The sequence below is a fragment of the Anolis sagrei genome, chromosome 4, assembly GCF_037176765.1.
Source record: "Anolis sagrei isolate rAnoSag1 chromosome 4, rAnoSag1.mat, whole genome shotgun sequence".
NCBI lineage: Eukaryota > Metazoa > Chordata > Lepidosauria > Squamata > Dactyloidae > Anolis > Anolis sagrei.
Genome location: NC_090024.1, coordinates 235,885,400 through 235,908,482, shown reverse-complemented (window position 1 = coordinate 235,908,482; position 23,083 = coordinate 235,885,400). Strand labels below are relative to the sequence as shown.

At 43.1% G+C, this 23,083-nt stretch overlaps 1 protein-coding gene across 1 annotated transcript in view; it reads left to right on the top strand.

Moving 5' to 3' along the window:
• The first annotated feature begins 6,119 nt into the window (after positions 1-6,119).
• Positions 6,120-23,083, top strand: part of CHRNA4 (cholinergic receptor nicotinic alpha 4 subunit) — a 127,923-nt gene continuing 110,959 nt past the window's right edge. Inside the window, exons 1-2 of the mRNA XM_060771945.2 lie at positions 6,120-7,133; positions 16,199-16,350. Coding sequence (XP_060627928.2) covers positions 7,073-7,133; positions 16,199-16,350 — 213 coding nt within the window. The 5' untranslated portion in view covers positions 6,120-7,072. The remainder of the gene's footprint in view (positions 7,134-16,198; positions 16,351-23,083) is intronic.

Genomic DNA, 23,083 nt, shown 5'->3' with positions numbered 1-23,083 from the left:
ACTCAGAGTTAGAGTCTTTAAATTTCAGATTGTTCTTTAAAAGAGAGGTCCTAGATAATACTGATGGTATTTTGGAGGATAAACTTCAGGACCTTGGAGAGCTCCTTCACAATTGAGACTGATGTCTTCCAGTAAAACTGCTTTACAGCCATTGACAACCCTCATCTTCTTCAAGCTATTTCTCTGGAGGAAGAGTGATGCTCTATTACTCTTAGACATAAAAGCAAATGTATCTTTTGGCACTGTCATATGTATAAATATTCAGATGAAATTCTGAACCTGTGAAGGCTGGAGTTCTGGGAGTTATAATTGTTGCAATGTGCTTTCAGGTTGACTCCATCTTGAAGTATGCTTCGATTTTCTTTGCCAACTTTGCTATTACCTTATAAGGACCAATCTACACTGCCATATTATCCACTTTGAACTGGATTATCTGGCAGTGTAGACTCATATAATCCATTGCAAAGCAGATAATGTGGATTATCTGCTTTGATAATCTGGATTATTTAGCAGTGTAGATCCATACTAGGTCTGGGTGTGTTAAACTTGCCCAAGGTCATCTGCTAAGTTCCCCAAAGTGAGCATTTGAACCCTGGTCTTCTAGAGCTTTAGTCCAACACTCAAACCATTATGGCCCATTGGAACTCTGATGTAAAGTAAAACTTGAGGCAATTAGAAATCAATAGGAGTTGCTTGTAAGTAAATGGGGGAGGAGCACTGCACTGGGTTAAAACCCAACCCTGACCAGCTATGAGAGAGTTGAGGTATTCCATTTCAGTATTAAAAAGCAAATGGCAAAAACAGAAGAATGGCCTGCCTCCATCCATGTTTAACATTTCCACAAATGATCAGCCACTGCCAGAAGGGATAGAGAGTTTCATCTATGCTGATGATCATGCCATCACCACTCAAGCAGGGAGCTTTGAAATGGTTGAACAGAAGCTCCCCAAAGTGTTAGGTGCTCTTACTGCCTCTTACAAGGAAAACCAGCTCTGAGGATTACCTGGGAAGGAATCCCACTGGGGCATTGTGGCACACACAAATACCCGGGTGTTACTCTGGACTGTGCTCTAACTTATTAGAAACACTGCTTGAATATCAGGCAAAAATGGGTGCTAGAAACAATACTGTATGAAAGCTGACTGGCACAAACTGGGGGTCACAACCAGACACAATGAAGACATCTGTCCTTGCACTTTCCTACTCTGCTGCTGAATATGCATGTCCAGTGTGGAATACATCTCACCATGTTAAAACAGTGGATGTGGCTCTTATTGAGTCATGCTGCATTGTCACAGGATGTCTACAGCCAACATCGCTGGAGAAATTATACTATTTAGCCGGTATTGCACCACCTGATATGCACTGGGTAGTAGCAGGCTGTAATGAAAAGACCAAAGCATTTCCAGCCAATCCTCTGTTTGGATATCAGCCAGCAAGCCAATGCCTTAAATGAAGAAACTTCCTAAGATCTACACAAATACTCACAGGAACACCATAGCAAGAGTCCAAAGGTGGCAGGCAAAATCCCAGAGCCTTAATCAGTCGCTGATTCCAGATGGGAGACACCCTCCTGGACACACTGAAGACTGGGTGACTTGAAAGGTGCTGAACAGGCTGCACTCTGGCAACACAAGGTGCAGAGCTAACCTTAAGAAAATGGGCCAAAAAGTAAAATCCACAACATACAAGTCTGAAGAAGAGCAAACCACAGCCCACCTACTGCAATGAATGACCTGGCTACGGTGATCCAGGCGATGGTCATCTTGAGGCTTGACTACTGTAACGCCCTCTACATTGGCCTTCCTTTTTCAGTGATCCGGAAACTGAAGCTGGTGCAAAATGCGGTGGCTTGTCTTCTCGCCGGGGTGCCGGCGAGGTGTCATATCACCCCAATTCTACAACAGCTGCACTGGCTTCTGATCGAGTACCAGATTACTTTCAAGGTGCTGGTACTAACCTTTAAGGCCTTATATGGTCTGGGGCCGGTGTACCTGAGGTCCCGCTTATCCCCCTACCAACCCCAGAGATTACTTCGGTCCGAAGACCAAAATTTGCTTGAAGTCCCCAACATCCGGACTTATCATCTGTCCTCTACTAGGCAGAGAGCTTTCTCGATTGTGGCCCCTTATTTATGGAATGCCTTGCCAGTTGAAACCCGAACCATCCGAGAGCTACTTGCTTTTCAGAAAGCCTGTAAGACCTTTCTTTTCTGACAAGCTTTCGATGGATGAATAACTCGGGACTATGTTGGTTCTCGTTTTTATTGTATTTGAAAGTTGGTTGTATTGTTTTAATCTACTGCTGTAAACTGCTCCGAGCCAAATTGGGAGTGGCGGTATACAAGTCTAATAAATAAATAAATAAATAATGACACTTGAGCCCTTCCACATGCACAATGGAGGACCCTCTCACAGCAATATCAGAGGCACTCCAAGTGGCCAGCTTCTGGTCAAAGGACATTTAGCATAATACCACGTTTTTAACTTTGTTTGTGGGTTGTTGTAGGTTTTTTTGGGCTGTAGGGCCATGTTCTAGGGGCATTCTCTCCTGACTTTGTTTGTGTTTTTAAATACATTATAACTATACCCAATTTGCTTCAGACACAATAAATAAAATAATACTAAGAGAAGGGGAGGAGGGGAGTAGAAAAAAAAGTCTTGTGGCGCCTTTAAAACTTACCACTTAATTTTAGTGTAGGCTTTCATGGATTAGAATTCACTTCTTCAAATGCACGGATGGTGTATATATACCTCAGGCCTGAATATTTTACTCCACTAAGGTATTGGAGGAAGTGGTTTGTAAGCCATGAAAGCTTCTGCTACAACAAATCATTCTTGGAAGTGCCATAAAATGGCTGTGTGCCCTTTTAAATATTAAATTAGTCTGTGTGTGTGTGTGAGAGAGAGAGAGAGAGACGGAGAGAGCAAGAGAGAGAGAGAGAAAGAAGGAAATAATATTTTAAAGGTGCTTTCCTCTATGTCTCTAGGGAGCTGGGGATGTTATCCTGGAAAAGGGAAGGTCAAGAGGTGACATGTTAGCCATGTTCAAATATTTGAAAGGCTGTCGTGTTGAAGATGGAGCCAGCTTGTTTTCCGCTGCTCCAGAGAATAGAAGACAGAGCAATGGAGTCAAACTACAGGAAAAGAGATTCCATCTGAACGTTAGGAACGTTCCTGATGATAACACAATGTAATATGCTGTATTGTCGAAGGCTTTCATGGCCGGAATCACTGGGTTGTTGTAGGTTTTTTCGGGCTATAATACCATGGTCTAGAGGCATTTTCTCCTGACGTTTCACCTGCATCTATGGCAAGCATCCTCAGAGGTAGTGAGGTCTGTTGGAAGCAGGAAAATGGGTTTATATATCTGTGGAATGACCAGGGTGGGACAAAGGACTTTTGTCTGCTGGAGCTAGGTGTGAATGTTTCAACTGACCACCTTGATTAGCATTTAATGGCTTGGAAGTGCCTGGGGGAATGACCAGAGAAGTCAGCCATAGCAGAGCACCTGATGAACCAACCTGGACACAGCATATTATTTGAGAACACAGAAGTGCTGGACCGCTCTCACAACCACCATGCCAGACTACACAGAGAAACCATTGAATCCACAAGCATGTGGACAATTTCAACAGAAAGGAAGAAACCATGAAAATGAACAAAATCTGGCTACCAGTATTAAAAAACTCAAAAATTACAACAGCAAAACAACAGAGAGTAAACAATCAGGCACATCAAATCACCTCTCAACAAAACAAAAAAAAAGATTCCCCCAGGCACTTCCAAGCCATTAAATGCTAATCAAGGTGGTCAGTTGAAACATTCACACCTAGCTCCAGCAGACAAAAGTCCTTTGTCCCACCCTGGTCATTCCACAGATATATAAACCCATTTTCCTCCTTCCAACAGACTTCACTACCTCTGAGGATGCTTGCCATAGATGCAGGCAAAACGTCAGGAGAAAATGCCTCTAGACCATGGCCATATAGCCCGAAAAAACCTACAACAGCCCAATGTAATATGCTGCTTCCGAATGTGATGGAGTCTCCATCGTGGGGGATTTTTAAATAGAAGCTGAATGCCCATCTGTTGGGAGTGATTTGATTGTGCCTGACAAAATGGGTTGGATTGGATGGCCTTTGGGGTCTCTTCCAACTTTATTATTCTGTGTCCTACTGGTGAAAGCAACATGCTGGAGAAGCATGGGAGAAGCCTTCTCTTCTGTAGCTCCCCAGTTGTGGAATTTCTTTAAGGCTTCAGTGGCATCAGTGTTGATTTCCTTTTGTCACTAAGGTAAAACATAGTTTTCTATCAAAGCCTTGTTTCTGAAGGTATCTAATGGGTATTTTTCCAGATCTGTCCAGTTCTCTGACTATTTTAATTGCTAAATGTTTTCATGTTCCAGTTCTTGAACTGTTTAGTATGTTTTAAAGACCATTTAAAGCGTTCCACATGGTTTCCTATTTAAATGGTTCTTAATTGATCCCATGGTAGAGGGTAGGAAACAAATGTTTTCCTCCAGAAAGCAAATTGTGAAGGAAGGAAGAATGAGGATGGGAGAAAAGAAGAATGTACAATGTGGCATTTCATAGGCAGTGAGGGGTTGTCTGTGTCATTGCAGAGACCTCATTTTGTGTTATTCTCATGTTATGTCACAGAGACATAACATATTTCCCTTAGGAGTCCCAAAGCATCTCGCCAGAGAGACCCAAACAAAATGCAATCAGCCTTTCCTATCCACGGGTTCCGCATCCACTGATTCAACCATCCATGGAATTGCAATGTCCAAAGAAAATTCCAAAAAGCACACCTTGATTTTGCCATTTTTTTTAAAATGTAAGAGACACTATTTTCCTATGTCATTATATTGAATGGCTTGCACATCCATGGATTTGGATTTTCTCAGGGGTCCTGGATTCAAACTTCAGTGGATCCCACTGTACAGCTAAAAACAGTTCCTAAACTAAATTGCTTGTATTTTAAACCATGAAAATGAAGAAAATCTGGCTACCAGTATTATATAAAAAAAACTCCAAAACCAGAACAGTAAATAAAGAGCAACACTCAAAAAACAGAAGAATTCCAGACAGGAAACAATCAGGGCCAGCTAACACCTCCCAACAAAGGATTCCCCAGGCAGGAAGCAGCCAGGCTTTGAAGCTGCGAGGCCATTCAATATTAATCAAGGTGAACAATTGCAACATTCACACGCTTCCACCAGACAAGAGTTCTTTATCTCTTTATTATTTATTTCGGACATTTGTATCCCGTCCTATTTCGACCTTCGCAGAGGGACTCAATGCGGCTATAAAAATGGCACCCCATGGTGCCCACAATCAAAAACATAAATATACAATTTAAATAACAATATAACAGTAAACAAAATAAAACAGTATTAAAGAGTATAAAGTTCTTTCTGTCACCCTGGTCAATCCACAGATATATATATAGTCCTCACTTGCCTAGATTCCAACAGAATTCACAACCTCTGAGGATGCTTGCCATAAATGTGGGTGAAACATCAGGAGAAAATGCTTCTGGAACATGGCCGGACAGCCTGGAAAGCTCAGGGAAGCCTAAATGGCCTTCGTGATTGGAATCACGGAGTTGTTGTGAGTTTTCCAGGTTTTATGGCTATGTTCCAGAAGCATTCTCTCCGGACGTTTCACCCACAATCTATGGCAGGCATCCTCAGAGCTTGTGAGGTCTGTTGGAAACTAGGCAAGTGGGGTTTATATATCTGTGCCTAGTTTCCAACAGACCTCAAAACCTCTGGGGATGCCTGCCATTGATGTGGGTGAAACATCAGGAGAGAATGCTTCTGGAACATGGCCAGACAGCCTGGAAAACTCACAGCGACCTAAATGGTTTTCACAAACCAGTGAATAAGAAGGTGTTAGGCTAAAAACAACCCGAAGTTCTCAGGGTCGCAAAACGTTTAAAAGAAGGGGAACATTCCTCTGCATCCTGGGCTTTCTTTCTGGGTGTTTTCGCCTCCTTTGGGGTGGGATCTCCCTCTTGCCTGCCTTCTCCCCCCCCCCCCCCCGCTTCGCCTCAGGCAGTCAAGAAAGGGATGGCGAGGGAGGGTGAGGAGGAGGAGGCGAGAGGGAGAGGCCGCCCCCCCCCCCACCAGCGGATGAAGCCCGAGTGGCTTCCACTCGCCTCCGCCGTCCAATCTGATCTCAGAGGATTTCAAGGGAGGGGGCGAGAGAAAGAGGGAGAGGGAGGGAAGGAGGGAGAGAGAGAGGGAAGAAGAGAGGGAAGGAGGGGATGCGGCCGGCGCCGGGCGAACTCCACGACTCCCGAGCTCAGGCGGCGCAGCGGAGGAGGAGGAGGAGGAAAGCTGGGCATCCCACCCACTAAAAGCCAAGAGAGTGCCCCCAAAAGAGCCCTCTCCACGCCTGAGAGAGCAACCTGGGTCTCTCCAAAGAGGAAGCAGCGGTGATCTCCAGCCAGCCAAGCGAAAGGATCCCATTTCCAGCTGCAAAGCGGGCGATCCTCTAGTTCAGCTCAGCTTTTCCCTCCCTAGTCTTTTGTTTCTTGCTGTTTGGGGGGAAACAGCAACTCTGACTCTTTGGGCATCTCCAAGCGGAGGCAGTTGTTGCCTCTCTCTCTTTCTCTCTCTCTCTCTCTCTCTCCAGTAATCCACGCCAAAAGGGTCCTATCTTTGAAGAGCCAAGTGCGCTCTCTACGACGACACGGGTGCTCTCTCCAGGCAAAGAAGTCCCATCCCGAGGGGAACAAAGCTCGGGTTGCTTCCCCCATTTCTCCTCTTGTCTCTTGTTGAGTTGGTTTTCTGAAAACCCTGTTCTTGGGACCGGAATAGTGAGCGGAGCAGGAGGAGACGGAGCCCAAAGTGGGCGAGGAAGCAAGCCCAAAGGAGATCAAGAGGAGGAGGAGGAGGAGGAAGAAGCGGAGCCGGAGTGGGGCCGAGGAAGGGAAGGCCATGCATCGGGACCAAGGGAGGATGGCCAGGAGGACCCGCTCGGCTTGGAGGGCATCTGCGCGCTGATCTCTCTCTCTCTCAGGCGCAGCCAAGGAGGGAAGGCTTGCTTTCTCCTCGCCCCACAATGGGACTCCTCGCCTTGCAAGAGCAACTCATCCTCCTCCTCTGCGCAAACTTCTTCCCGGGTAAGTTTCATGCGGAGGCGCTTTCTCCCCTGTGGATCTCTCTCTCTCTTTCTTTCTCTCCCTCTCTGCAGCAATAGTTTCCCTTAAACAAGACTGCCTTCCCTCCTATGCCATGTTCTACATCAGGCGTGGGCAAACCTGGGCCCTCCAGGTGCTTTGGACTTCAACTCCCACCATTCCTAACAGCGGGTAGGCTGTTAGGAATGGTGGGAGTTGAAGTCCAAAGCACCCGGAGGGCTCAAGTTTGCCCATGCCTGATGTAGAACACCAGGAATGGTGGGAGTTGAAGTCCAAAGCACCTGGAGGGCCCAAGTATGCCCATGCCTGATGTGGAACACCAGGAAGGCTGTTAGGAATGGTGGGAGTTGAAGTCTAAAGCACCTGGAGGGCCCAAGTTTGCCCATGCCTGATGTAGAAGATCAGGAAGGCTGTTAGGAATGGTGGGAGTTGAAGTCCAAAGCACCTGGAGGGCTCAAGTTTGCTCATGCCTGGTGTAGAACATCAGGAAGGCTGTTGGGAATGGTGGGGGTTGAAGTCCAAAGCACCTGGAGGGCTCAAGTTTGCCCATGCCTGATGTAGAAGATCAGGAAGGCTGTTAGGAATGGTGGGAGTTGAAGTCCAAAGCATCTGGAGGGCCCAAGTTTGCCCATGCCTGGTGTAGATCATCAGGAAGGCTGTTAGGAATGGTGGGAGTTGAAGTCTAAAGCACCTGGAGGACCCAAGTTTGTCCACGCCTGATGTAGAAGATCAGAAAGGCTGTTAGGAATGGTGGGAGTTGAAGTCCAAAGCACCTGGAGGGCCCAAGTTTGCCCATGCCTGATGTAGGACACCAGGAAGGCTGTTAGGAATGGTGGGAGTTGAAGTCCAAAGCACCTGGAGGGCCCAAGTTTGCCCATGCCTGATGTAGAAGATCAGGAAGGCTGTTAGGAATGGTGGGAGTTAAAGTCCAAAGCATCTGGAGGGCTCAAGTTTGCCCATGCCTGATGTAGAAGATCAGAAAGGCTGTTAGGAATGGTGGGAGTTGAAGTCCAAAGCATCTGGAGGGCCCAAGTTTGCCCATGCTTGCTCTACATCCTTCCATCAACTGGGTTGCTGTCAGTTTTCCAGGCTGTATGACCATGTTCCAAAGACATTCTCTCCTGACGTTTCGCCCACATCTATGGCAGGCATCACCAGAGGTTGTGAGGTCTGTGGGAAACTAGAGAAGTGAGGTTTATATAGGGTTGTTGTAGATTTTTCACGCTGTATGGCCATGTTCCAAAGACATTCTCTCCTGACGTTTCGCCCATATCTATGGCAGGCATCCTCAGAGCTTGTGAGGTCTGTTGGAAACTAGGGAAGTGAGGTTTATATATCTGTGGAATGATGTCCAGGGTGGGAGAAAGAACTCTTGTCTGATTGAGGCAAGTGTGAATGTTGCAATTGGTCACCTTGATTAACATTGAATGGTCTTGCAGCTTCAAATCCTGACTGCTTCCTGCCTGGGAACATCCTTTGTTGGGAGTTGTTAGCTGACCCTGACTGTTTGATTTTTTTTAAAAAAAATAATCATATTCCCCACTACATTCCTCAGAGCTTGTGAGGTCTGTCGGAAACTAGGTAAGTGAGGTTTATATATCTGTGGAATAATGTACAGGGTGGGAGAAAGATCTCTTGTCTGTTTGAGGCAAGTGTGATGAAGAAATATAACCTACCAAGTATCTACAGACCCAAGTATCTACAGACCAAGTATCTACATAATAGTTCAGGGTGGGAGAAAGGACTCTTGTCTGTTGGGGGCTGGTGTGACTGTTGCAATTGGCCACCTTGATTAGCATTTAATGGCCTTGCAGCTTCAAAACTTGGCTGATTGCTGCCTGGGGGAGCCCTTTGGTGGGAGGTGTTAGCTGGCCTAGGAGCCCACGGTGGCACAATGGGTTAAATCCTTGTGCCAGCAGGACTGAAGACCGACAGGTTGGAAATTCGTATGCGGGGAGAGCGCAGATGAGCTCCTTGCAGACAGCCAATTCCCTCACACCAGAAGCGACTTGCAGTTTCTCAGGTTGCTCCTCTCTCTCACACACACACCAAGCTGGCCCTGATTGTTTCTTGTCTGGAATCCCCCTGGGTTTTTTTTAGCTCTTTCTTTACTGTTCTGATTTTAGAGTTTTTTAAATACTGATAGCCAGATTTTGTTCATTTTCATGGTTCTCTCATTTCTGTTGAAATTGTCTACACTCAAAAAGCAGGGGAATTCCAGACAAGAATCAATCAGGGCCAGCTAACACAATTCAACAAAAGATTTCCCCAGGCAGCAACCAGCCAAGCTGCAAGGCCATTCAGTGCTAATCAAGGTGGCCAATTGCAACATTCACCCCTGTCTCAAACAGGCAAGAATTCCTTTCCCCACCCTGGACATTCCACAGATACATAAACCTCACTTCCCTAGTTTCCATCAGATCTCACAACCCCTGAGGATCCTTGCCATAGATGTGGGAAAAACATTAGGAGTGAATGCTTCTGGAATATGGCCAGACAGCCTGGAAAATTCACAGCAACCCAGTGATTCTAGCCAGTGATTCAACACACTTCTATCAACTGCTTGAAGATTCTTGCTTGCCTTTCTTAAAATTTGTTAAGGAATACTAGACAATTTCCTCTGAGAAGATGCTACTTTGCAGGCAATCTGTGCCATATCCTTTCCATGCCTCCCTCCACCTCTTTCCAGGAAATTCCCCACAGCAATAGGAGCCACAACAACAACCCTTGGAGGTAGGCTGAGCTGAGAGAGAGTACTTGGCCCAAGCCAAGGAGGGGGTTCCTTGGCATCCAAAGCTAAAGAGAGGTTGGAGTCCCCCCCCCCCCCCCCCCGTATCAGCATGTTGCTGAAAATGTACATCTGCCTGCAAGGTGTGCATGGGACACTTCTATTTCTCTACAACAACATCTCAAGGTAGACTGCGTTGAGGGCAGAGCAAGGTCATTCTGTGAACTTCACCAAGGAGCAGGGAAAAGTGGAGATGAGTTGCAAGAAAGTTGTATCAGAAGCTGCCTTACATCAGATCAGTGTGTCAGATTACTGCTGTGCTTGATTTGTGACCATTTGCTAGGACTTTCACGAGAGAGTGATGTGTCCCATTTCTTACTATCTGACATACGAAGTGGTTCTCACTGGTTTGGTCCACCAGTTATTTGGGGCTTCATCTCCCAGAAGCCCTGAGCATTGATTACACTGGCCTAGGTCTTCTGAGTGATGAAGTTCCAAATATCTGGAGGACCAGAGGTTAAGGAAGAGCCTAGGACCTTAAGCCTTGGCTTCGTTGAGACAATTGTCACCCATGCCATGGATTTATGAAATGGGTTTCCAGTCAGTTATATGTTCTAATTTTACCCTAATTTCAATCCATCCCTAGAGCTAGAATGGGATGGCCCATAATCAGTGAAGGAGATGGAGCACCTCACTCTGAATTTTATTAGTATCTCCTTGGACTCTATTTTTAGAGAAACACTTGGAATATTACATCCTTTCCTCTTAACAGCTTGCTTAGCCTTTCTCCCTATATGAAAAATGGGTTTTTTTGACCTTGTTTATTTACATTTCTGTGAACCTTTTAAGTGAATAGAGAAAGCTGACCAGCTTCTGGGCATGTGCAAAATAGACTTTTCTTGCAATTGAATGATCACAATTAGCTATTTTGCCTCATGGACAAAACATGTAGTTAACCTTTAGCTGTGGAAACTAGCTTTGACACCAGTTAAGATTACTAAAATTGGTTGTTGTAGGTTTTTCGGTCTTTATGGCCATGTTCTAGAAGCATTCTCTCCTGATGTTTCACCTGCATCTGTGGCAAGCATCCTCATAGGTTGTGAGGTTCCTCTGAGGATGCTTGCCACGAATGCAGGCAAAACAGCAGGAGAGAATGCTTCTAGAACATGGCCATACAGCCCGAAAAACCTACAACAACCCAGTGATTCCGACCATGAAAGCCTTCAACAATACAATACTACAATGGTTTAGAATCATAGAATCATTGAGTTGGAAGAAATCTTGTGGGCAATCCAGTCCAACCTGCCAAGAAGCAGGACAATGGCATTCAAAGTTTGGTTTATGTGCGTGTAAAGTGGGCTTCGCTCTCCTTTCCTCCAGTTCTATTTTATATATAAAAGAAATCATTTTGCTCTACCTTATAGGATCATTGTATACCTGTGTCATTTTGTGAGGCATTTTGAAACCCAAACTGCCAGATAGGTGCCAGGTTTGTTAAGTCACCAGCTTTACCCCAAAATACAAATGCGTACAATTTGTTAAAACAATGAATTGGCGAATTGGTGGACACACTGCAGAGCAACAGTTGATGCTAAATCCCTCTTTTAATTTGCACTCCTGGTTTTCTGAACAGTAATTCGACACTCTGGTTGCCTCTGAGTCAGTTTCAAACATGATCTAGCCTTGTGATGTCTCTCTTTTTGAGCATCTCTTTCTCTCCCTCTCCGTCTTTCCCTGTTAAAAGTGTTTTAATGTATCTCTCAAACATAACCCAAGCCCTGCCTTAACCATTCCATTAATGCCCTTTTTATATATAATCCTAGACAGGATAAAGCATGAAAAGGTTTATTGCTGGGTGCAGCAGTAAGAGCCGTAAGTGGAAATAGTGGCTGTGAGGCTCAGTCTACTGACTCCACACAAGACTCCTAGGAGTCAATGCAGTCATGCCTACCTGGCTCACATTTAAGCTCAATTGAGACTCTTGGGACTGCCTTGTGCAAAATTGAACTATGATGGTTCCTTCCTTCCTTCCTTCCTTCCTTCCTTCCTTCCTTCCTTCCTTTCCTCCTTCCTAGTGACACCCTTGGTTTTAGGTACAGGCTGCCAACTGCAAATGCTTTTCTTGGCTGTTTCTGAACATGGCAAGGCTGAGCTTAACTTACTTATCCCTGCTCCTTAAATAAGCCAAGCTGCACCCTTGACCATTTCTCTTATGTTTCTGCAGCCTCTTCAAAAAAAATTTCAGGTCAGTGTTAAGAACAAAGTCCATGCCCTTTCTTTAAATCTCACCCAATATTATATTCTTCAGAAGGATTGGTCAAAGTGGACCAGTTCAAAGGAATCCTGGCACTGCAAATCCCACCCCTGGCCTCCTAAATTGACCAATCCCCTATGAATATTTATCACTTTTATAACCCTCTCAGTTTGCAAATGCTTGATCATCTCTCATATGATGTCCACTTGCATGCAGTGGATAGGGGAGAAAACATCAAATCCTGAACAGCCTTTTGAGGCAGGCAAGCTGTGCAGAATTGACACTAGGAAACAATAACTTTGCTATATTGTTGAAGGCTTCCATGTCTAGAATCACTGTGTTATTGAAGGTTTTTTGGGCTATATGGCCATGTTCTAGAAGCATTATCTCCTGACATTTCACCTGCATCTATGGCAAGCATCCTCAGAGGTTGTGAAGCATCTTCACAACCTCTGAGAATGCTTGCCATAGTTGCAGGTGAAACGTCAGGAGGGAATTCTTCTAGAACATGGCCATATAGCCCAAAAAAACCCTACAACAACTTTGCTAACATCACAAAAGGAATCCATGATAAAACTGAAAGTCTGGGATCTTGTATATCGTAATAGGGATGTGAGTCTTCACCAAGTTTCTTCTGGAAGGAATCACTAGAGAACTTCAGTAATTTTCTTCCCAATGTTAGAAAGAATGTGGCTTTCTGTGCAAATCAAGTACATGTGAATCTATATAGAATAAGTCCTCAATTTGCAGCACTTTTTGCATTTGAGATGGCCCTTTTCTGTGCACAGAAAATGCTGTTGTCTGTACAGTGCTGCTACATGCAAATTGTTTACAGAAAAACTCCCAAACTGTGAAGTTTCATTAGTTTATGATTATTCTTGTCTGGACACTCAAAACAACAGCAATCCCCCCCAATCCCCCCTCCAAAGATTTTATGATGATTTTTCAAGTATCTTTGAATATTCCAACGATTCTAATCCAAAACTTATTGAACACACACAAGTAAAATAATGTGTACATCTTTCGACTTGATGACGCATCTTTCTTGTGCTACTTAGTAATTCTTGCAAAGGAGATTTAAGAATATTTTAGAACAGCATAAGTAATAAATAGAAACAATCCCATTTGGTTGCTGCTTTCCAACCATTCCTTCACATCTCTTTTCTAATCATTTGCAACAATAGTGACAATACAGATTGAACATCCATTATCCATAAAGCTTGGAAACACAAGTGGATTTCAGATTTTCTTTCAGATTTTGGAAAACCAGTATTTGCATAAACTTACATAAGGAGATATCCTGGAGTTACGACCCAAATCTAAACACAAAATTCATTTATGCTTCATATCCACGTAGCCTGAAGGCAATTTTATACATAATATTTTTAATAATGCTGAGAGGAGACATGATAGCCATGTATAAATACGTGAGGGGACGTCATAGGGAGGAGGGAGCAAACTTGTTTTCTGCTGCCCTGGAGACTAGGACGCAATAGAGAAATGGCTTCAAACTACAGGAAAAGAGATTCCACCTGAACATGAGACAGAATTTCCTAACTGTGAAATAGAGCTGTTCAGCAGTGGAACTTTCTGCTCTGGAGTGTGGTCGAGGCTACTTCTTTGGAGGCTTTTAAACAGAGACTAGATGGCCATCTGTCAGGAGTGCTTTGAATACAATTTTCCTGCTTCTTGACAGGGAGTTGGACTGGATAGCCCACGAGGTCTCTTCCAACTTTTCTATGTTATGTTATGCATGAGATGAAGGTTGGAACCATCAGAAAGCAAAGGTGACACTATCTCAGCCATCCAGGTGCTTAATTTGAGATTTTGAAGTATTTCAGATTTTAGAATTTTGGATGTGGGATACTCTACCTTTAATAACAATAGGAATTATTCCAGCAAGTTCAATGGGACTAGCTCCCTAGTACCTTCATATAGGAATGCAGCTTCAAATCTGGTTGAAGTCTGCCTCTCTTTTTACTGACTCTCATTTTATACAGAGAAAGAGAGGGAGAAAGGGAGGGAAGAGAAAGACAGAGAGAAGGAGAGAGAGAGAAACCTAAATCTTGCAGTCTGCTTGCCATCGTGTTTACCCACAGAGAGAGAAACACAAATCTGTAGCCCATCTCAGCCTGACGATTGCCAAATCCATGTTATAGGATGCTGAGCTGGTTTTCTGGCATGCAAAATAAACCTTCTGCATGGATTTCCCTAAAAGATAGATTAATGTTACACATTAACCTGGAACTACTCTAAAAAGTCAAATGATTTGCAGTTTATTTTTGTCCTTCTCCTAATGCTTAGTCCTAATGCTGAAATGAATCAAGGCATGGTAAATATGTTATCATATTGTGTACTCTTCTGTTCCCTTCACTGTGTGCCTTCAAGATGCCTATTGACTCAGGGCAACACCATGAAGTTTGAAGGATTTTCTTTGGTAATGAATACTCCAAGGTGGTTTTGCTAGTTTCTTCCTTGGAATATAGCCTGCAGCACCTGGCTTTCATTGGTGGCCTCCCAACTAGATACTAATCAGTGATGATCCTGCTTAGCTTCCAAGATCAAACAGAATCTGGCGCCTTTAGGGTATTTTGTCACTGTATGGAAATAAATCAGCTGTATACATTATCCACCAGGGCCAGTTCTCAAGGCTGTATTTTGCTGACTTGGGTGGCCTGATTCCCTGCACAAAGTTTGAGGCAGCAGTGCATGTGCCCCTTTAAGTGCTGGTGAAGGTGAAAGATCTTGTGTCTGGTTGCTTCCTCATGTGACAACATACCTTGCCCGTAGAAAGCACACATATGCAAGAAAAGGGTTTTTGCTAGTTGACCTTTTGTGGGGAATGTTTTGAAGAAGGAGCGTGCCATGCGCTATTAGTGCACTTTTAAGTCATCTCTCGATAACAACAAAAACCACAAGGAAAAATGATCCCTTGGGGCATAGACCTAACGGAATAATCAAAAGCATCACAGCTCTTCCTCAAATAGCAGGCCTTTTACACATCTTAACTTTTTGAGTTCAGAAATTTGCCTGTATGCTCTACACATCCTTCCAATCATATACAGTGAGCCCTCCGTATCCATAGATTCTTATTCACACATTGAAAGTATTTTTAAAAATCCAAATAGCAAACCTTGATTTTGCTGTTTTATATAAGAAACACCATTTTACTACACCATTGTGCAATGGAACCTGAGCATCTATGGATTTTAGTATCTACAGGAGACCTTGGAACAAAACTCTAGCACAGTGGTTCTTAACCTGGGGTCCCCAGATGTTTTTGGCCTACAACTCCCAGAAATCCCAGCCAGTTTACCATCTGTTAGGATTTCTGGGAGTTGAAGGCTAAAAACATCAGGGGACCCCAGGTTGAGAACCACTGCTAGCAGATAATAAGGGTCCTCTGTACTTGCTGACACAGTCACTGAATTGTGACAAATAATTAGTTGTAATGTGTCAATGAACCACCAGAAAAGGGTGACCAAGGCCCCTTCCATACAGCTGAATAAAATCCCACAATATCTGCTTTGAACTGGGATATATGGCAGTGTGGACTCACATAACCTAGTTCAAAGCAGATATTGTGGGTTAGTCTGCCTTGATATTCTGGGTTATATGGCTGTGTGGAAGGGCCCATAAATGATCTAACGCCTGAGAAGCAAGTCCTATGAGGAGCAGTTTAGAGGGCTTGTTTAGTCTGAAGAAGAAATTGTTAATAGATGATATGAAAACCATATTTAAATATTTGAAAGGATGTCATATTGAAGGTGAATCAAACTTGTTTTCTGCTGGTCCAGAGACAAAGACACAGAGCAATGGATTCAAACTGCAGGGAAAAAAGATGCCACCTGAATATTAGGAAGGACTTCCCGGTGATAAGAGCTGTTCAACAGTAGAATATGCTGCCATGTGGCATGATGGAGCTTCCTTTTCTGGGGGTTTCTAAACAGATCCCCATATGTCCAGAGTGCTTTGATTGTGATGGGAGGTCACACTCTCTCAGCTTCAATAATTATTTGGAATGACACTAGAACTCTTTCTTAACATCTTCTCCTTTCTTTGCAGCATTCAGCCATGTAGAAACTCGAGCCCATGCTGAGGAACGCCTGCTGAAGAAACTGTTCTCTGGATATAACAAGTGGTCTCGGCCAGTTGCCAATATTTCTGATGTGGTCATTGTGCGGTTTGGATTGTCCATTGCACAGCTTATAGATGTTGTAAGTAGAGCTTAAAATAACTGTGTGTATTTGTGTATGTGTGTGAGAGAGAATTTGGGGGTTATCCCAGTTCTTCCCTGTACTTGGAAATATTTCATTTTGGATTGCAACTTCCAGAATCTACGGCCAGGATAGTTAATACCTATGCTATCTACTAGGTCTGTGCAAAATTATCATTAGTCCTCATAAATCAGATCAAATTTGTTAAATTTGTACTTACAAGATGATATCAGACATGTGGGCATGGCCCACTCCAAAAACTCAAGAATCAAAACTTACTAAATCCATTTTCATTTACATTTTGCAGATCTCAGAAGCCCCCTAAAGTCAGTTTCATTGTCAGCACAAGGAAGCAAAGCAAAGCCAAAAAGGCTGCTGCTATTCCTCTTTAAATTAATGGTCTCTCATCACTAGGAGAATGAAGCAGCACAAAAAAATTAGAGTTCACTGGGAAAGAGACTAAGAAAGCACTGAATTCTGGGAAATGTAGTTTGGGAAGGAAAGGAACAGAATGCCAGAGAATGCTGCCCTGCCCTAAACTACATTTCCCAGAATTCTGCTCAACACCAGAAAGCCCCAATCAGGATTGAAGAGAGAAGTTTCCCTCCGTAGTCAGCCAAAGTTCAAATGAATGGTTGAATCTGCAAAGAGGACTGACTGAAACTCCTAGTAAGTATATCTCTGGGCTAGGCTGGGAAGAAACCCCTAAATCAGTGGTTCTCAACCTGTGGGTCCCCACATGTTTTGGCCTGCAACTCCCAGAAATCCTAACAGCTGGTAAACTGGCCGGGAATTTAGGGAGTTGTAGACCAAAACACCTGGGGACCCACAGGTTGAGAACCACTGCCCTAAGTGGAAGTCCTATTGGTTAATATGAGAGACATTCAATGAGATAGCTGTTGTGGCTTAAAAATGATTTTGTCAGAACTTTTAAAAAATCCCTAAAATCAGTAGATGTATGAATATTTATGAAAGTTTGGGGAAGGGGGTGATCATTGTGTACAGTGTGATTTTATAGGCGATAGCTCTAGTCGATTTTTTAAAAAATGTTGTTTATATAAATTTTGAAAATTTCCCAAAAATCCATGGATAAGTGAAATGTTCTGAAACTTGATGGTCTAACAGTGGTAAATGTGTTCTACCATTGTAGCAAGTTTCATCCCAATAGCTATAAAAATGAGGGAGAAAGGAGCCCATGAAATTTCCCCACTTTCACAATTACTATAATGAAAAAGTAAGGAAGTTTCATTACTCTCATTTATAGTAATGAACTTTTCTCTAACAATACTTTAGAAACACCCCCTAATTTTGTAATGAGCTTTCACACATTTTTTCATTGATAGCACAGCCCTGCTATCTATATTTCCAGGTCTTGGCTCTACTGAATTTGAATGTGACATGAACATTGTCACTTTGCTTATTTGAATGAAGAAGTTCTTAGACACAGACTCTAAGAACTAGAGTGTCAAAATATGTGCCAGGGTGTAGAGTTGTTAGAGAGCTGGATTCAGATTTGTGCTTCAACATAAAATTCCCTAAATAGATTTGGGCTCATAACCCTCAGCTACACAAAGGGTTGTTGTGAGATAAAAATGGAATGTGGAGCATATACACTGACTGGAGTACCTTGGGTGGATATAAATTTTTATGTGTGTACTTTCAAATTGCTTATACATTTCTGATGATCTCATGAATTTCATAAGATTTTCTCAGGCAAGGAGTCAAATGCAGTTTGCAGTTGTTTCTTCTGAAGTATCTGCTACTTAGCGGTGGTTTTCCATCCAAGTACTAACCAGGATTGGTTCTGCTTAGCTTCCAAAATCAAACAGGACCTGGTACATTTAGGGTATTTAGGGCTATCTAAATTATTATGAAGAGAAAGAAATATTTAAAAATCAATCTATTCAAATATTTAGTTTTGTGCATAAGGGAAACAAAGCATGTGGTCAGCTTTGCTGCAGCAGAAACACATTATACTTGACAACATACCCATAGTCCATACTTGGTACACCTTGGGAATGTGATAGACCAGGGACCAGTGGTTTGAGAGTGAATTCTTCCCAACTGTTGTGTACTCCTCTTCTTCTTCTTCTTCTGAGGAGGAGATAGAACAGGAGGCTGAAAATGTAGGAGTTGGGAATTTGGGGCCAAGTGTTGAGGAGGAAGAAGAGGGCGAGGAAAACATACTGTCAGTTCCTACCTTTCATGAATGCTAAAGGGCGAAAGAAGAAAAGAGAAAGTCAGAATTTCTGCAAGGATGCTGAGCAATCAGACCTTGCCCTAGGAACACCTGTACTGGGAGCTGAGGGCTATAAATCAGCAGTAAAGCAAGTGGTCAATGCTGGCAGCAACCATACTACTCAGAGCTTCTGTGCTCTGGTTTCCATGTTTGCAGCTCCAGCAAGTGCCTCGCAAAGACTTCTTGCCAAAGACTCCGATTTCATATCTGCTGTAAGACTTTTGCTTTGTTTTTGGAATGTCCCTTCTATTCTTTTGCTAGAGTATTATTATTTTGCTGAAGTAAAGTTTTTATTTAGTTGCTTTAATCTTTGTTGTATGGCTGTTTCTGGGGCAAAACAGGACGCCAACCATGATCTATTGAGGGCCACACACACTTGCTGCCATGTTTCTTACAAGAAAAAAACAAAACAAAGAAAAGCATGTTGTTTCCTGGGTTGTTGTAGGTTTTCCGGGCTATATGGCCATGGTCTAGAGCAGGGGTCCTCAAACTTTCTAAACAGAGGGCCAGGTCACAGTCCCTCAAACTGTTGGAGGGCCGGATTAGAATTTGAAAAAAGCATAAATGAATTCCTATGCAAACTGCAAATATCTTATTTGTAGTGCAAAAAAACCCACTTAAAAACAATACAATTATTAAAATGAAGAACAGTCTTAACAAATAGAAACTTATTAGTATTTCAGTGGGAAGCGTGGGCCTGCCTTTGGCTGATGAGATAGGATGGTTGCTGTTGTTGTGTGCTTTCAAGTTGTTTCAGACTTAGGTTGACCCTGAGCGAGGGCTGGGTAAATGACCTTGGAGGGCTACATCCGGCCCCTGGGCCTTAGTTTGAGGACCCCTGGTCTAGAGGCATTTTCTCCTGATGTTTTGCCTGCATCTATGGCAAGCATCCTCAGAGGTAGTGAGGTCTATTGGAACTAGGAGAAAGGGTTTATATATCTGTGGAAAGACCAGGGTAGGACAAAGAACTTTTGTCCGCTGCAGCTAGGTGTGAATGTTTCAACTGACCACCTTGATTAGCATTTATTGGCTTGGAAGTGCCTGGGGGAATCTTTCTTTGAGAGGTGATTTGATGTGCCTGATTGTTTACTCTCTGTTGTTTTGCTGTTGTAATTTTTGGGTGGACAAGTCTACATAGGGACCACCAAACGCAGCATTGCCCAAACATGAATCAAGGAACATGAAAGGCATTGCAGACTACTCCAACCAGAGAAGTCAGCCATAGCAGAGCACCTGATGAAGCAACCTGGACACAGCATATTATTTAAGAACACAGAAATGCTGGAACACTCTCACAACCACCATGTCAGACTACACAGAGAAGCCATTGAAATCCACAAGCATGTGGACAATTTCAACAGAAAGGAAGAAACCATGAAAATGAACAAAATCTGGCTACCAGTATTAAAAAAACTCAAAAATTACAACAGCAAAACAACAGAGAGGAAACAATCACACCTAGCTGCAGCAGACAAAAGTCCTTTGTCCTACCCTGGTTTTTCCACAGATATATATTATAAACCCATTTTCCTACTTCCAACAGACCTCACTACATCTGAGGATGCTTGCCATAGATGCAGGCGAAACATCAGGAGAAAATGCCTCTAGACCATGGCCATATAGCCCGGAAAACCTGCAACAACCCAGTGATTCTGGCTATGAAAGCCTTCGACAATACATGTTGTTTCCTGTTTGTTACAAGGATTTTTCCAGCATTGTCACAATGGGCCAAAATCCTATCTTCCTGTCTTGGTGAGGCTGGAGACCTCATGTTGTCCATGTAGTCACCCTTGAGATAGAGCAGTGGGATACTCCCATTTTGATTGGTTGGCTAAAGTGATCATGGGTCCCATCCACACAGTTGTATAAAATCACACATTATCTGCTTTGAACTGGCTTATATGTCAGTGTAGACTCAGATAAACCAGTTCAAAGCAGATATTGTGGATTATCTGCCTTGATATTCTGGGTTATGTGGATGTGCAGAAGGGCCGTTAGAAACCTACGACATGTTTTTGAGATTTACAGAAGAAAGAACAAAACCAAGAAAAAAGTAGACAGGTCCAAAAAAATAAGGCAGATGTAATACTTTGGTAATTTTCCAGCAACAACTTTTACAGCTAAAAAGTTCTGTTCCATGTAATAGCTTTCATGGCACAGTTCCATTTTATGTGAAAACTTTTATGGCTGCAAAGCATAGCTCAGTCTTATGTAGAATATATAAATTTTAATACCCCAATACCATATTTCTAACCACTGATTGGTAGTAACAGCTGAAAGATGCTTTCAGACTAGTTAAAGAAAATATGGATGGTCACATCTGACCTGTGAGCCACAAATTTCTAGTCTCTATTCTATGGGTTCATATAATGAATGGGATGTAGTGACTTAAAAGGATTTGACAATCCAATGGCAGTTAGATCTAGCCATTAATTTTAGTCATCATAGCTCAATAGAACCTCCACTTATAAAGGATGAATGTTAGAGAACAGCAGCAATGATTTATCCAAAGTTTCCCTAGATGATGCTGCTGGCTGGAGATAGAACATTGGACCTAATGGTTGGATCCAGCATTGAATATTGATATTTGCAGAGTGTAAAGTAATCAAATAATGAATAATGAATGCTAAAATGTAGTTGATTCTGATAGCATCCAACAAAGTGTGCACAAGCTATATTAATGCCTTGTCCACTCCTTGTTTTGTTGTTGCTGTTGCTAGCGAGGGCAAGATCCAGTGGAGGATTTCTTGCCTTGTTGGTATTCAGGTAGTTCATGTGAGCCATTGCTTCAGGTGCACATTGGACTATGGGTGAAGACAAGTTTTTAACATCAGAAATAATCATGGTTACAGTGGTGCTGATGAACATTTTACTTTTTATAGGAATGGTGAATCTATGCTTCTTTTTGCAGGCACTAAGTTGTACTGTACATGAGCTGTTTTGATGCTAAACCTCTACTGCAGTGTTTCTCAACCTGGGGGTCAGGACCCTTGTGGGGGTCGTGAAGGGGTGTCAGAGGGGTTGCCAAAGACCATCAGAAAACACAGTATTTTCTGTTAGTCATGGGTGTTCTGTGTGGGAAGTTTGGCCCAATTCTATCATTGGTGGGGTTCAGAACATTCCTTGATTGTAGGTGAACTATAAATCTCAGTATCTACAACTCCCAAATGTCAAACCCCATTAGTGTTCACATTTGGGCATATTGAGTGTCTGTGCCAAGTTTGGTCCAGATCCATCATTGTTTGAGCCCACAGTACTCTCTGGATGTAGGCGAACTACAACTCCCAAACTCAAGGTCAATGCCCACCAAACCCTTCCAGTATTTTCTGTTGTTCATGGGAGTTCTCTGTGCCAACTTTGGTTCAATTCCATTGTTGGTTGGGTTCAGAATGCTCTTTGTTTACATGTTAACTATAAATCCCAGCAACTACAACTTCCAAATGACAAAATCAATCCCCCCGCCAACCTCACCAGTATTCAAATTTGGTTATACCGGGTATTTGTGCCAAATTTGCTCCAGTGAATGAAAATACATCCTGCAGATCATTATTTACATGGCGATTCATAATGTTAGGGTTATGGTTGGGGGTCACCATAACATGAGGAACTGTATTAAGGGGTCGTGGCATCGTGGCATTATTAAGGGGTCGTGGCATTAGGAAGGTTGGGAACCACTGCTCTACTGGTAATAAATTCAGCACCTGGACAGCTCTTGTATTACCCAAAACACTGCAAGAGGAATGGCTAAAAAACCAGCATTGAAGAACAGCAATTGTACTTGCTAAGGTACTATCAGACAAGGTACTATGAGTCTTGCACTGGGAAACTGAAGTTTTCTTGTCGCCCATATCCCATGTTATGGCTTGCTGAATGAGGCAGATGTCCACATGACAGTTGCTAATCCTACGGAGATCACATAGCATCAGAAGGCAGCCAACAGGATCTGCTGGACTATATAAACCTCCTGATCCTGGACCAGAGTCAATACAAGCTCATTTTTTGTGGGCTAGAGTAGTATGCTCTTGAATTGCTGCTTCAAGCCCTCAGAGTAAGATCCAGGATATCTGAAAAGCCATATGAGCCTGCCAGGTTTTGGAAATCTTCAGATGTGGGTTTCTCTCAGGGCCCTTCCACACAGCCCTATATCCCAGAAAATCAAGGCAGAAAATCCCACAATATCTGCTTTGAACTGGGTTATCAGAGTCCACACTCAGATAATGTGGGCCTTTCTGCCTTGATATTCTGGGACATAGGGCTATGTGGAAGGGCCCTTAGTTTATTATGAATGTTGGGATGTTTATGGATGTTTCTTCATGTTTAGCCTGAAGAAGAGAAGGCTGAGAGGAGATATGATAGCCATGTATAAATATGTGAGAGGAAGCCACAGGGAGGAGGGAGCAAGCTTGTTTTCTGCTTCCCTGGAGACTAGGACACGAAACAATGGCTTCAAACTACAAGAAAGGAGATTCCATCTGAACATGAGGAAGAACTTCC